This window comes from Physella acuta, unplaced genomic scaffold, assembly GCF_028476545.2.
Source record: "Physella acuta isolate Inbredline_101_S28 unplaced genomic scaffold, ASM2847654v3 ptg000300l, whole genome shotgun sequence".
NCBI lineage: Eukaryota > Metazoa > Mollusca > Gastropoda > Physidae > Physella > Physella acuta.
Genome location: NW_026731819.1, coordinates 25700 through 40913, shown reverse-complemented (window position 1 = coordinate 40913; position 15214 = coordinate 25700). Strand labels below are relative to the sequence as shown.

At 44.3% G+C, this 15214-nt stretch overlaps 1 protein-coding gene across 1 annotated transcript; it reads right to left on the bottom strand.

Annotated features, from left to right (window-relative positions):
* Nucleotides 1-1384: 1384 nt before the first annotated feature.
* LOC131939898 (uncharacterized) lies at nucleotides 1385-14969 on the bottom strand. Its single transcript, XM_059298432.1, has 6 exons — nucleotides 14850-14969; nucleotides 12295-12435; nucleotides 10834-11047; nucleotides 10156-10241; nucleotides 4865-4965; nucleotides 1385-3103 (listed from the first exon to the last, which is right to left on the bottom strand). The coding sequence occupies exons 2-6, from the start codon at nucleotides 12400-12402 to the stop codon at nucleotides 1951-1953; spliced, it is 1662 nt and encodes a 553-aa protein (XP_059154415.1). The 5' UTR covers nucleotides 12403-12435; nucleotides 14850-14969; the 3' UTR covers nucleotides 1385-1950.
* Between the last annotated feature and the right edge of the window lie 245 nt (nucleotides 14970-15214).

Here is a 15214-nt window from a genome sequence, read left to right as displayed (position 1 = left end):
ATTATCTATAAGTAACACCATACTATTTTGTGAACAAATGTTAAAATATGACAAATCAGTATAGAAATATTAACATGTGCATTTGATGAGTTCAATACAAGATATTTTTCTTGTGTTTTATTTAGGGGTGACTTACATTATAGATGTATTTTTGTTACTACAGACTTGTTTTTTAAGTTCCCATCAACAATCAGCATTTTGGGTCAAGACCTCTCCTGGAGAAAAATTGGCTTCAATGTTACAAGTGTGAGATCTGACCCCACACTTCATATCACAATGGTTAGCCCTGAACAAGGCCTATATTATGAGCACATTGTAATTTGCATCATCACGTGCAAATGGGAAGTATAATGCACATAAATAAAATACATAGAAATGTAGCACTGATTTGTTTTTGCAAACTTGCTTGAGCTAGAAACCACCACACATCCCTGTTCACAGATTAAACTCCTTTAAAAAAACGAACGGATCAATTTAAACATTGATTTGTATGCCCATATGAAAACCAAACAATGGTCGGTTCACTTGGGCGAAGATATACACGTTGAAATGAAGACAAGAAATTACTATTTTAAAAGAGGGTACCAGTGACCACTGTTCTATACATTTATATGGGGGGGGGGGGGGACTTCAGTGTGGGTTCATTCGTGATGTAACAAAGGAGGAAGTTGGTGGTCTATAGCAGGGGTCTCCAAACTGCGGCCCGCGAAGTCCTCTCATCCGGCCCGCGGAGATCTTTTTGTCCAAGGAACAAATCGTTTGTTGGTGATGACTGAGGAACTTTGCTCAGAAAAATCAAAGACATGCCTGGAAGAAACTGGCCCCCGAACTGAAATTTGATAGTTAATGCGGCCCTCGGACTGAAAAGTTTGGAGACCCCTGGTCTATAGAAATGTTAAATGCTAATATATGTGGTCCGAAGTGGGTTAAAATGTTATAAAAGTAGTTATCCTTTCGAATTTGTCTATAGGATTGATGGACTAGGGTTCATCAGTTGTTTTTTTTTTGGTGACATATGAAGGAATATTGTGGTCAGGTCTATGCGTAGCCGACTTTACTTTCTCCAACTTGAGTTAGGTACTTATCAGAGCTGATTAGATTCGTACTGACTTCAGGAAATGAAGTAGAAAATTTCTGGTTAGCAGTCATGCGTACAAGCCCCCTACCACATCGTCCCATATCGTACAGGCATTGGGTGAGTGCGATGTCTATCATAAAACATTTTTCTGGATACATTTAAAAGTACGCATTTTTTTAAAATAATGCGGTCGCTTTAAGTCGCCACATATTGCACACATTGCGCTGCATCCAATTCTTTCGTTCATTTCGTGACATTTATATTACAAGAAACAAGAAAAATTAATGCAAGTATAGTTATTTAATGCAATAATGGTTATTTCATATTTTTATAATCAATTGTAAAAGATATTTAATCTTCGATACATACATTTTATTTTGAAAGTGTAATTATTTAAAGCAATAATGGTTATTTTATTCTTTTATAATCATTTATTATAGGTGTTTGAACTTCAATAAGTACATTTTATTTTGCAAGAGTAAATATTTAATGCAATAATGGTTATTTTATGTTTTTATAATCATTTGAATAAGGTATTTGAACTTCAATTTATACATTTTAGTTGGATCTTTGCATCGTAAAACATAAAAAGTAGACTTTTTAAAATGATTACATTTGGAGTTATGCTATTTGATGACGGTAGCTTTTTTAAAATTTATTTTTATTTATAAAAAAAATTCAAAGCTGAAATCCTAACATAAGAAACGTATACCACTTGGTAGAATAGGATAAGACAAAGTTTAGGCTGTGGTAGGCCAAGAATAAATAGGCATTTTTTTTTCCTTTTTCCGATTTAACGACATTACTTCACAAGCCATTGATCCTAAACTGCTTCACTAATTCGATTTGACTAACGAAGCGTTTTTTTTTCTTCAATTTTTCCCTCTTTGTTTTTCCTTCTTCTTTTCTTTCCCTGGTTTTTCTTTCTTCTTTTCATCTACGTGTTTTTCTTTCTTCGTTTCGTCCCCGGCATTTTCTTTCCTCTTTCCACTCCCGGGTTTCGTTTTCTTTTCCCCTTTCTTAGATTTTACCGACCTTTTAGTGATCTTGTTTTTTTCCCCCAGGGAAAAATCAGCTTCCTCGACATCTCTGATCAGGCGCTTGACACCACCCACCGCTTCACCGAGGTCGGACACGTTTTTTATTGTGTTCTTGAAGAAATTTAATCCAGCGGGGTTGACCACAGACAAGTCCATCTCCCAGTGACCCTCGGCTCCATTTTTGAGAGAACCGAAAACCAAGTTGTCTTCAACCGTATTAGAAACACTTTCCGTTTTATCAATAGGGCGGTTTTTTTCCTTAGTATAATCTATAGGACGTGGGATTCCATCTGGTCTTTCGTTTCCATAGTTGATCTTATTTAGGTTTGTTTCGCTATCTTTTTTTGTCCCGGGGAAAATGGCTTCATTTTCTCTTTCCGGCAAATTACTTGTTTTTACATTATTCTGATTCTTTGAAATACTAAAGGGATCATCGTCCCCACGTTTGGTTAAAATATCAATCATTCTTTTAGGACGTTCGGCTGCCCTGTCGTCTCCCGCCTTATCATTCAGCTCAAGCTTTACTGGCAAATACTTATATTGTTCGGTATCATCTCGGCCAGATTTTTCAGACGGTTCGATCATTTTTTTGTTTTCCCGTTTCTTTTCACCGCTCATAATAGATGGGTTGATTTTTTTTTCGTCCTCGAGAACGGCCATCACGGAACGTTTGGCTATCTGGCGATTACTGGAATCAAAGTATTGGACGATAACTTTATCGACTATTAAATTGGTGTATTGGCTGCATAACTGTGACGCAATTAGGCCGGCAAATGTAACATTTTTTACTGCACGTTCTAAAATGTGTCGCATGACGCGTCTGATTGGGGCGATAGTGTCCAAGGTGGTTTGGCAGACTGGAATTCCAAACCTTATATCCAAGCTCCATGGGTATTCCAATGGACAGCCATCGAATTCTATATTTTGCATTTTAAAAAAGATGCATTGTTTTTCATCGTGGTTAACTATGGTTGACCATTTTGCCCTGCGGAAAATTAAAGGAATTAAAAATAATATCTTTTGTCATGTTTTATTGCTAATTTTCATTGCGATTAAAAAATGGAAAGTTAAATTTTGACCCTGTTGCAAACATGAATTGAAAAGTATGATATGAGTTACATTAAGTTATTCATTTATGTGAGCTCCACATAAAGTAACGTCGTTTCCATAGAATCAATACTGTTTCAACTCCAGTTGCAAAAACCTTTTCACAACAAGGCATTATAGTTATAGTATTGTTTTCCTTTATATTTTTTTTAATATTCAGATCCTGGTGAAATGGAATTGTTGTATACTAAATGTGAAAGATATGGCTACGAATTTTTAAACCACGAATCCGTGATGTATTTAGAACAAGATGGTGTAAAAATCTCCAAAAAAGTAATTGAGTTTAAAAAGTCTGGTTCTGTGGGAGGGACGTGGTGTGAGCTACAGCATATAATTAGTTAATCTGTGCTGAACGTTATTTATTGATCTGAGCTGATTTCGAACAGTTCCTTAGACTTGATTCACAACGTAAAGCGCACCCTAGGTCATTGACAAACAGCGTACTCCAGGTGAAGGACGTAAAACAACCCAGGTCATGTCCATACAAGGTAAAACAACCCAGGTCATGGCCACACAAGGTAAAACGTACAACCCAGGTCATGGCCACACAAGGTAAAACGTACAACCCAGGTCATGGCCACACAAGGTAAAACAACGTAGGTCATGGCCACACAAGGTAAAACAACCCAGGTCAAGGCCACACAAGGTAAAACAACCCAGGTCAAGGCCACACAAGGTAAAACGTACATCCCAGGTCATGGCCACACAAGGTAAAACGTACAACCCAGGTCATGGCCACACAAGGTAAAACGTACAACCCAGGTCATGGCCACACAAGGTAAAACAACGTAGGTCATGGCCACACAAGGTAAAACAAACCAGGTCAAGGCCACACAAGGTAAAACAACCCAGGTCAAGGCCACACAAGGTAAAACGTACAACCCAGGTCATGGCCACACAAGGTAAAACAATCCAGGTCATGGCCACACAAGGTAAAACAACCCAGGTCATGGCCACACAAGGTAAAACAACCCAGGTCATGGCCACACAAGGTAAAACAACCCAGGTCATGGCCACACAAGGTAAAACAACCCAGGTCATGGCCACACAAGGTAAAACGTACAACCTAGGTCATGGCCACACAAGGTAAAACGTACAACCTAGGTCATGGCCACACAAGGTAAAACAACCCAGGTCATGGCCACACAAGGTAAAACGTACAACCCAGGTCATGGCCACACAAGTGAAAACAACCCAGGTCATGGCCACACAAGGGAAAACGTACAACCTAGGTCATGGCCACACAAGGTAAAACAACCCAGGTCATGGCCACACAAGGTAAAACGTACAACCCAGGTCATGGCCACACAAGTGAAAACAACCCAGGTCATGGCCACACAAGGGAAAACGTACAACCTAGGTCATGGCCACACAAGGTAAAACGTACAACCTAGGTCATGGCCACACAAGGTAAAACGTACAACCCAGGTCATGGCCACACAAGGTAAAACGTACAACCCAGGTCATGGCCACACAAGGTAAAACAACCCAGGTCATGGCCACACAAGGTTAAACGTACAACCCAGGTCATGGCCACACAAGGTTAAACGTACAACCCAGGTCATGGCCACACAAGGTAAAGCATACCCTTACTCACTACACACAACATTAAGCGAGCTACAGGTCATAAAAAGCTTACCCAATATCATGTATGATCTCACTGTACTGATACCCATCGCTCGACAAATATCTCCTGTGTATACACTGGGACTCTGACAAGAAGTGCTTAAAGCCGTTGCTCTACAAGGGGGAAAAATAGCTTCACTAAATTGTTGGCATAAGATTGGGGTGTTATTTATGCAAATCTATAACTGACTAGATAAATGGCCCGTTGAGGAAGGGTACAACGGGCGCTAGGCTGATAGTGCTGTCTCTTTTCTCTAAACTAAAACCATCCCACCCCCCCACACACACACCCCCACCCCCAACCCCTTACCCCCACCACCCCCACCCCCCACCCCCACACACCTCCACCCCCCACACACCACCCACCCCCACCCCCCACACACACCACCCCCACCCCCCACACACCACCCCCCACCCACCCCCACCCACCCACCCCCACCCCCCAAAAAAACATGTCTACCGTCCCATTCAACGAAATATAATTATATACTTTTTCCAGTGTCCGCCCCCTTCCCGAAAATTCTACCCCCGCCCCCGAAAACCTCAATTATAGAGTATCGATGAAGAAATTTCTTTTGAGTTGGGGAGGGGGGGGGGGGGCTCAGACGTTCTTACGCGTGGGGTGGGGCTTCGCCCCTACCCGAAGAATTGTATGCAAGAAACTCTTCACGCAAACCATTAAGATTAGACAACATTTCCTTTTTATTCAATGTTAACGCGAAAATCAATGACGTCATATAACTGTGAGCACTCTCTGGGTTTGAGATTATTTTCTACTCTACGCTAAATGTGTCGACGTCATATTTCGTTTTTTCGAATTACTGTGCATGTTTTTATTTTGCTTGTGTTTTCTCTAGAGCGTTCTTGTCAGACAGAGCGTTCTTGACAGACAGAGCGTTCTTGTCAGACAGCGAAACTATTAGTATTAACTAGATAAATGGCCCGTTGAGGAAGGGTACAACGGGCGCTAGGCTGATAGTGCTGTCTCTTTTCTCTAAACTAAAACCAACCCACCCCCCCACACACCACCCCCACCCCACCCCCCCACCCCCACACACCAACCCCACCCCCACCCCCCACCACACACCACCCCCCACCCCTCACCCCCACACACCACCCCCCTCCACACACCGCCCCCACCCCCCACCCCCCAAAAAAAAACATGTCTACCGTCCCATTCAACGGAATATAATTATATACTTTTTCCAGTGTCCGCCCCCTCCCAGAAAATTCTACCCCCGCCCCCGAAAATTTCAAGTACCCCCACCCCTCTCCGGGGAGGAAAAAGTCTGAAAGAAACACTGAAACCAACCCACCCCCCCCCCCCCACACACCACCCCCCCACCCCCCACCCCCACCCCCCCACACCACCCCTCCCCACCCCTCCACCACCCCCCACCCCCAAAAAAAAACATGTCTACCGTCCCATTCAACGAAATATAATTATAAACTTTTTCCAGTGTCCGCCCCCTCCCAGAAAATTCTACCCCCCGCCCCCGAAAATTTCAAGTACCCCCCACCCCTCTCCGGGGAGGAAAAAGTCTGAAAGAAACACTGAAACCAACCCACCCCCCACAGACCCCCCCCCCCACCCCTCCACCCCCCCCCCCTCCCCCCCAAAAAAAACATGTCTACCGTCCCATTGCAAGAAACCACATTTTAGATTAGACACATTAATTAGGCGGTAATTTTATTATAGAGTATCGATGTGGAAATTTCTTTTGAGTTGGGGAGGGGGGGGGGGGGCTCAGACGTTCTTACGCGGGGGGTGGGGCTTCGCCCCTACCCGAAGAATTGTATGCAAGAAACTCTTCACGCAAACCATTTAGATTAGACAACATTTCCTTGTTTTCAATGTTTACGCGACAATCAATGACGTCATATGACTGTGTGCACTCTCTGGTTTGAGATTATGTTCTACTCTACGCTAAATGTGTCGACGTCATATTTCGTTTTTCGAATTACTGTGCATGTTTTTATTTTGCTTGTGTTTTCTCTAGAGCGTTCTTGTCAGACAGAGCGTTCTTGACAGACAGAGCGTTCTTGTCAGACAGCGAAACTATTAGTATAGATAATCCCGGCCAATTAAAATAGATCTATGAAATGACGTTGATTTTTTTAACCATCACAAACCGAAGCTTTTAATTTACAACGCCAATCTTAAAAATAAACTAGATTTTATTTAGAATACCAATTTTAAGCGTTTCTTTATGAAATTATTTTTAAAAATATAACATACGATGACCCCTATTTAAGTATTAACGCGTCAAGACACCGCAAAGGTGTAGAAGTTGGGTGGGTTATTCCTCACTGCCCCCCCCCCATCTAGACACCACACAGTTGTAGAAGTTGGGTGGGTTATTCCTCACTGAACCCCCCCCCCCCATCAAGACACCACAAAGGTGTAGAAGTTGGGTGGGTTATTCCTCACTGCCCCCCCCCCATCTAGACACCACAAAGTTGTAGAAGTTGGGTGGGTTATTCCTCACTGCGCCCCCCCCCCCCATCTAGACACCACAAAGTTGTAGAAGTTGGGTGGGTTATTCCTCACTGCCCCCCCCCCCCCCCCCCATCTAGACACCACAAAGTTGTAGAAGTTGGGTGGGTTATTCCTCACTGCCCCCCCCCCCCATCTAGACACCACAAAGTTGTAGAAGTTGGGTGGGTTATTCCTCACTGACCCCCCCCCCCCCCCCCCCATCTAGACACCACAAAGTTGTAGAAGTTGGGTGGGTTATTCCTCACTGCCCCCCCCTTCCCCATCAAGACACCACAAAGTTGTAGAAGTTGGGTGGGTTATTCCTCACTGCCCCCCCCCCCCCCCCCCATCTAGACACCACAAAGTTGTAGAAGTTGGGTGGGTTATTCCTCACTGCCCCTCCCATCTAGACACCACAAAGTTGTAGAAGTTGGGTGGGTTATTCCTCACTGCCCCCCCCCCCCCCATCTAGACACCACAAAGTTGTAGAAGTTGGATGGGTTATTCCTCACTGACCCCCCCCCCATCTAGACACCACAAAGTTGTAGAAGTTGGGTGGGTTATTCCTCACTGCCCCCCCCCCATCTAGACACCACAAAGTTGTAGAAGTTGGGTGGGTTATTCCTCACTGCCCCCCCCCCCCCCTCCCCTTCCCCATCAAGACACCACAAAGTTGTAGAAGTTGGGTGGGTTATTCCTCACTGCCCCCCCCCCCCCATCTAGACACCACAAAGTTGTAGAAGTTGGGTGGGTTATTCCTCACTGCCCCCCCCATCTAGACACCACAAAGTTGTAGAAGTTGGGTGGGTTATTCCTCACTGCGCCCCCCCCCCCCCATCTAGACACCACAAAGTTGTAGAAGTTGGGTGGGTTATTCCTCACTGCCCCCACCTCCCCTTCCCCATCAAGACACCACAAAGTTGTAGAAGTTGGGTGGGTTATTCCTCACTGACCCCCCCCCCCCCATCTAGACACCACAAAGTTGTAGAAGTTGGGTGGGTTATTCCTCACTGCCCCCCCCCATCAAGACCCCACAAAGTTGTTGAAGTTGGGTGGGTTATTCCTCACTGCCCCCCCCCCCCCATCTAGACACCACAAAGTTGTAGAAGTTGGGTGGGTTATTCCTCACTGCCCCCCCCCCCCCATCAAGACCCCACAAAGTTGTAGAAGTTGGGTGGGTTATTCCTCACTGCCCCCCCCCCATCTAGACACCACAAAGTTGTAGAAGTTGGGTGGGTTATTCCTCACTGCCCCCCCCCTTCCCCATCAAGACACCACAAAGTTGTAGAAGTTGGGTGGGTTATTCCTCACTGCCCCCCCCCCCCCCCATCTAGACACCACAAAGTTGTAGAAGTTGGGTGGGTTATTCCTCACTGCCCCCCCATCAAGACACCACAAAGTTGTAGAAGTTAGGTGGGTTATTCCTCACTGCCCCCCCCCATCTAGACACCACAAAGTTGTAGAAGTTGGGTGGGTTATTCCTCACTGCCCCCCCCCCCCCCCCCATCAAGACACCACACAGTTGTAGAAGTTGGGTGGGTTATTCCTCACTGCCCCCCCCCCCCATCTAGACACCACAAAGTTGTAGAAGTTGGGTGGGTTATTCCTCACTGACCCCCCCCCCCCCATCTAGACACCACAAAGTTGTAGAAGTTGGGTGGGTTATTCCTCACTGACCCCCCCCCCCCATCAAGACCCCACAAAGTTGTAGAAGTTGGGTGGGTTATTCCTCACTGACCCCCCCCCATCTAGACACCACAAAGTTGTAGAAGTTGGGTGGGTTATTCCTCACTGCCCCCCCCCATCTAGACACCACAAAGTTGTAGAAGTTGGGTGGGTTATTCCTCACTGCCCCCCCCCCCCATCTAGACACCACAAAGTTGTAGAAGTTGGGTGGGTTATTCCTCACTGCCCCCCCCCCATCAAGACACCACAAAGTTGTAGAAGTTGGGTGGGTTATTCCTCACTGCCCCCCCCCCCCATCTAGACACCACAAAGTTGTAGAAGTTGGGTGGGTTATTCCTCACTGCCCCCCCCCATCTAGACACCACAAAGTTGTAGAAGTTGGGTGGGTTATTCCTCACTGCCCCCCCCCCCATCAAGACACCACGCAGTTGTAGAAGTTGGGTGGGTTATTCCTCACTGCCCCCCCCCCCCCATCTAGACACCACAAAGTTGTAGAAGTTGGGTGGGTTATTCCTCACTGACCCCCCCCCCATCTAGACACCACAAAGTTGTAGAAGTTGGGTGGGTTATTCCTCACTGACCCCCCCCCCATCAAGACCCCACAAAGTTGTAGAAGTTGGGTGGGTTATTCCTCACTGCCCCCCCCCCCCATCAAGACACCACAAAGTTGTAGAAGTTGGGTGGGTTATTCCTCACTGACCCCCCCCCCCCCCATCAAGACACCACAAAGTTGTAGAAGTTGGGTGGGTTATTCCTCACTGCCCCCCCCCCCCCCATCTAGACACCACAAAGGTGTAGGAGTTGGGTGGGTTATTCCTCACTGCCCCCCCCCCCCATCAAGACACCACAAAGTTGTAGAAGTTGGGTGGGTTATTCCTCACTGCCCCCCCCCCCCCCATCTAGACACCACAAAGTTGTAGAAGTTGGGTGGGTTATTCCTCACTGACCCCCCCCCCCCATCAAGACACCACAAAGGTGTAGGAGTTGGGTGGGTTATTCCTCACTGACCCCCCCCCCCCAATCAAGACACCACAAAGCTGTAGAAGTTGGGTGGGTTATTCCTCACTGACCCCCCCCCCTACCACCTTATCAATAACTGCACGTATGTTACGATGGAATGTGACGTCACAAACCATTACCTCAATATCCCCCGGGATCTGCTGGTCTGTGAAGAGCAATCCAGATTTGGACGAACACCTCCCTGACAGCGTGCATGGCGAGTCTCCTAAAACAATTCATCTTCTCATTATTAAGGGGTCGTAATTAATCTATCAATGACGTCACTTTTAAAAATCGTACTTTTATTTCTCCGCTTCCCATTGTCACAGAAACCAGACTGTGTTTCTTCCAGGAATCTCTTCTAGGGGGCACTCTGCTCCCCCCCCCCCCCCCGAACGAAATGGAATTTATATAGTAAACATATACTTTTACCAGTGCTCCCCCCCCCAAAATATCAAGTGACCCCCCCCCCCCGGAGAAAAAAGTCTGGCAGAAACACTACGGCCAGACCACCCACTCCCCCTTTTCCTAAATTGACGAAGAGATGCCTGGAAGAAACTCTGGTCACGGTATCGATCTCCCATCTTCTCCAGACATAGGACACTCAAGTACAGGGTTGTAACGATACCATACAATCAGAATCTACCACCCGACCACGTGACATGTTTTTCATCACATTTATAATCAAGAGATTTAAATTTTATAACTATGCAGTCTCATTTCCACCCCCCCCCCCACCAACTAATCCTCACAAAATTCTGAACCCCCTCACTCTCACTAACACATGAGCCCGGTCTAAAAATAACTCATGGACTTACCCCGCAGTAAAAAATTCTCGGGGAAAACAGCCACCAGCGTGATCAGCACGCAGAGAATGAGCGCGAAAATAGCGGCGAACACCAGAAACCACAAGATGTTTTTGATGCGTTGGCCGATCCCCAGTCTCTTGGCCTGGACGAACAATTTCTTCTTCTTAGGCTTGCCATCGTCTTTCACCTGTGTGATGACGGGGATGAGCACTGATCGGCTGTCCTGAAAGGTGTAAACAAGTTAGGCAAATAGAAGCAGGTAAAAAACAACACAATAATAAACAAACAGGGAGCTAACTATGTGGTATAAACATTGTTAGAGTAACGCCCCTATTGTTAATTTGTTAGGGGAGCTAACTATGTGGTATAAACATTGTTAGAGTAACGCCCCTATTGTTAATTTGTTGAATAGCATGAAAAGAGGGATCAGTCTTCATTTGAATCGGAGTTCGTTTCAGACATTTTTCTCCGATGGAGGGCGTGGCTCTTGAAACATCCACGGGGGTTGGTGGCACTTCCAAGGGTGGGGATGGCGGACAGTGGTAAAGCATATATTTTCTACCTAACTCATGTATTTTTTTCTCTTTTGTCAAGGGGCGGTGGAAGTTCTTCTTGAGGAGGGGACTGTTTTCTCCCCCCCCCCCCACCTCCATGGGGATATGCCGTAAAGAATCACTGGTCTCTGGGTACCAACCGACTGAATTACATTGGCCTATAATCCGACATAATTAGTGTTAATGTGTGTTATTTAGCACCCATCTATTATCGTCTAGATCTAAACCAAAACAACCAACATCACCCACATGACTCTCCCAAAAAATTTCGGCATGCAAAACTTATTAGGAAATATGCGCAGTAGGGCAATAGCACAACACAATAAAGTAGCCACGGTTAGAGCAAGGGTTAGGGTAACATTGCGAACATACGCAAACTGATATACGTTGCCGATTTTCACCCCTACCTACCCTATGGTCCCAAAAAACCAACCCACTCATCTTCTTTACGCTTTGTGTTAATATTGACGGGGATTTCCTCCAACACATTTGTCAACATTTTTTTTGCGCCAATTTCAGCCTCCTTTTATTGTCTGGGTGTACTACCATAGCCTACGTTCTACCCAAGAACAAACTATAAGGCAGCAGTTGTTTAATTTTGGAGTTGTCTCTCCTAGATGGGTTGCTGTCCCAAGCTATCAAGCCTCAATTGCTCCGGTGTGTGATCTCGAACTTTCTGGAGAAAGCCAACCCTCTCGAATGACATCACAAAGTTTCAGCCACCCCATGCTAGGAAAGAATCATTATTCTAACGTGATTTAAATTTTTAAAAATAGTGTAAAGAAATACAAAATAATACGCCCCCCCCCTCCTACACACAAACTCGAGGCCAGCAAAAATAAGCATCCCCCTTTCTCTTTTTCTCGCAGCAAGTGCTTGACGTAATCAAAGAACGCCACCCCCCCCCCTCTCTTACCTGGGATGAGGCATCACTAATAGCAGGAGAGGATGGGATACTGAAGGACATCAGTGATGGCTTGTCGTGGACAGTTTTGATAGCAGCTGGCGTCTTGATGACGGCCATTTTATTCTAGATGGTGATGTTAGGCGTAGCCCGCTTTAGATAAGATGGTGATGTTAAATATAGCCCACTTTAAATAAGATGATTATGTTGGATGTAGCCCACTTTAGATAAAGACGATGATGTTAGATGTAGCCCGTTTTAGATAAGATGGTGATGTTAGATGTAGCCCGTTTTAGATAAGATGGTGATGTTAGATGTAGCGCGTTTTAGATAAGATGGTGATGTTAGATGTATCCCATATTAGATGGTGATGTTGGATGTAGCCCACATTAGATAAGATGATGGTGTTAGATGTAGCCCGCTTTAGATAAGATGATGATGTTAGATGTAGCCCAGATAAAATGATGATGTTAGATGTAGCCCACATAAGATGGTGATGTTAGATGTAGCCCAGATAAGATAATGTTAGATGTAGCCCGCTTTAGATAAGATGGTGATGTTAGATGTAGCCCGCTTTAGATAAGATGGTGATGTTAGATGTAGCCCGCTTTAGATAAGATGGTGATGTTAGATGTAGCCCGCTTTAGATAAGATGATGATGTTAGATGTAGCCCACTTTAGAAAAGATGATGTTAGATGTAGCCCATATAAGATGATGTTAGATGTAGCCCAGATAAAATGATGATGTTAGATGTAGCCCGCTTTAGATAAGATAATGTTAGATGTAGCCCAGATAAAATGATGATGCTGGATGTAGCCCACATAAGATGATGATGTTGGATGTAGCCCACTTTAGATAAGATGATGATGTTAGATGTAGCCCGTTTTAGATAAGATGATGTTAGATGTAGCCCGCTTTAGATAAGATGATGTAAGATGTAGCCCACTTTAGATAAGATGATGATGTTAGATGTAGCCCGTTTTAGATAAGATGATGTTAGATGTAGCCCACTTTAGATAAGATGGCGATGTTAGATGTAGCCCGCTTTAGATAAGATGATGATGTTAGATGTAGCCCGCTTTAGATAAGATGATGATGTTAGATGTAGCCCGTTTTAGATAAGATGATGTTAGATGTAGCCCACTTTAGATAAGATGGCGATGTTAGATGTAGCCCGCTTTAGATAAGATGATGATGTTGTGAGATGTAGCCCGCTTTAGATAAGATGATGATGTTAGATGTAGCCCAGATAAGATGATGATGTTAGATGTAGCCCAGATAAGATGATAATGTTAGATGTAGCCCGCTTTAGATAAGATGATGATGTTAGATGTAGCCCAGATAAGATGATGTTAGATGTAGCCTAGATAAGATGATAATGTTAGATGTAGCCCGCTTTAGATAAGATGATGATGTTAGATGTAGCCCAGATAAGATGATGATGTTAGATGTAGCCCGCTTTAGATAAGATGATAATGTTAGATGTAGCCCGCTTTAGATAAGATGATGATGTTAGATGTAGCCCAGATAAGATGATGATGTTACATGCAGCCCGCTTTAAATAAGATGATAATGTTAGATGTAGCCCGCTTTAGATAAGATGATGATGTAAGATGTAGCCCAGATAAGATGATGGTGTTAAGTATAGGCCATCTTAGATAAGATGATGATGTAGGCGTCGCCCTTCTGAGGAGAGAGATTCCATAATTGCATGTGAACGAATCATTCACGCAAATACTTATAAAAGTAATACAGCCAACATTGTTACTTCCATCCTTAGATCAAGCCTAGTCTTGTCAAGTGTAGTTTAGTTTCATTTAGGATTATATGATTACAGCAAGGTAGACCAGCTGACACCTCCCTAATCCCCACCCCTATTGTTTTAAAAACAAACTTAAAAGGAGATAATAAGCACAGGGTTTCTTTCAGACTTATTGCTCTATGGTGTGTGTGTGAGTGTGTATTTGAGACACGTGCGCGTGTGTGAATGTAGATATATATTTCTATTTAAATTTAACATTTTATCTCTTTTTATCTGGGGTGAGGGTGGACTTGCTCCGGGGAGAAGAGCCCCCCCCATCCCCCAGTAGAACTACCGAAAAGAAACAGTGGCTCTTTAACTAACATAGAACTATATTCTATAACATACAATCATCCGTCAAATAAAAATAACTACAAATGAGTAACATTTAGATCTAGTGGGTGAAGAAAAAATAGGAAGGGGTCATTATATCTAGATCTAGATTCTAGATCTAGATCTAGATCTACCACCGGAAATGATAAGAATCCGGATTTTCATGGAACTTTTGTCAACCAATTTCCTAACAGGATGACACGTAATCAACTATCTGGACATTAGAAATAGGTCAAGGTTGGCTGAGGTGCAGTACAGTGGTGAGGCTTAACTAACTTTTCGCCCATGCACTGTTTGCATTAGTGGCGGGGCTTATCTGGACAAGATCCAGAATTTCATCTCATAGTAGAATCTAAACCCATCTAAATAGTAAATAGTTACGCCTACATTTTGCGGCTACAATATTTATTTATTTTTTAAAAGGGAACTTACCGCCACACTACTACAAAGCCATGTTTTCTCCTGATTAGAGCATTTTAAAACTCTTTTGTTGTGGCTTGGAAACCCGTTTCCAACTGTCACGTCACTTCTGGTGCAAACATATTCGCGCACCTTTTCTCTCATCTGGTGCGCAAATGTGCAACAGACAAAATGAAGACTTGTGATAAGTAGCCTACAAATACTATGTATTCAATGATGTGTTTTTTCGGGCAGAAAATGACTAAACGTTTAGGCCCACTGTTTCTTTCATGCATTTCTCCGGAAGATCACCCCCCCCCCCAATAAAAAAATTTGAAAAAATGTGTCCCACATTAACCCTATATGGCATAGCGTTGCAGTTTTGCAACAATACTTTA

Bases quoted from the DNA above. Each gene is read 5' to 3' on its own strand.
- LOC131939898 (XM_059298432.1), bottom strand. From the start codon at position 12,402: ATGGCCGTCATCAAGACGCCAGCTGCTATCAAAACTGTCCACGACAAG. The intron at 4,966-10,155 runs GTAATGGTTTGT...TCCCCCTTGTAG, and splicing joins AGATCCCGGGGGATATTGAG to AGCAACGGCTTTAAGCACTT. The intron at 3,104-4,864 runs GTAAGCTTTTTA...AATTTTCCGCAG, and splicing joins GAGATCATACATGATATTGG to GGCAAAATGGTCAACCATAG.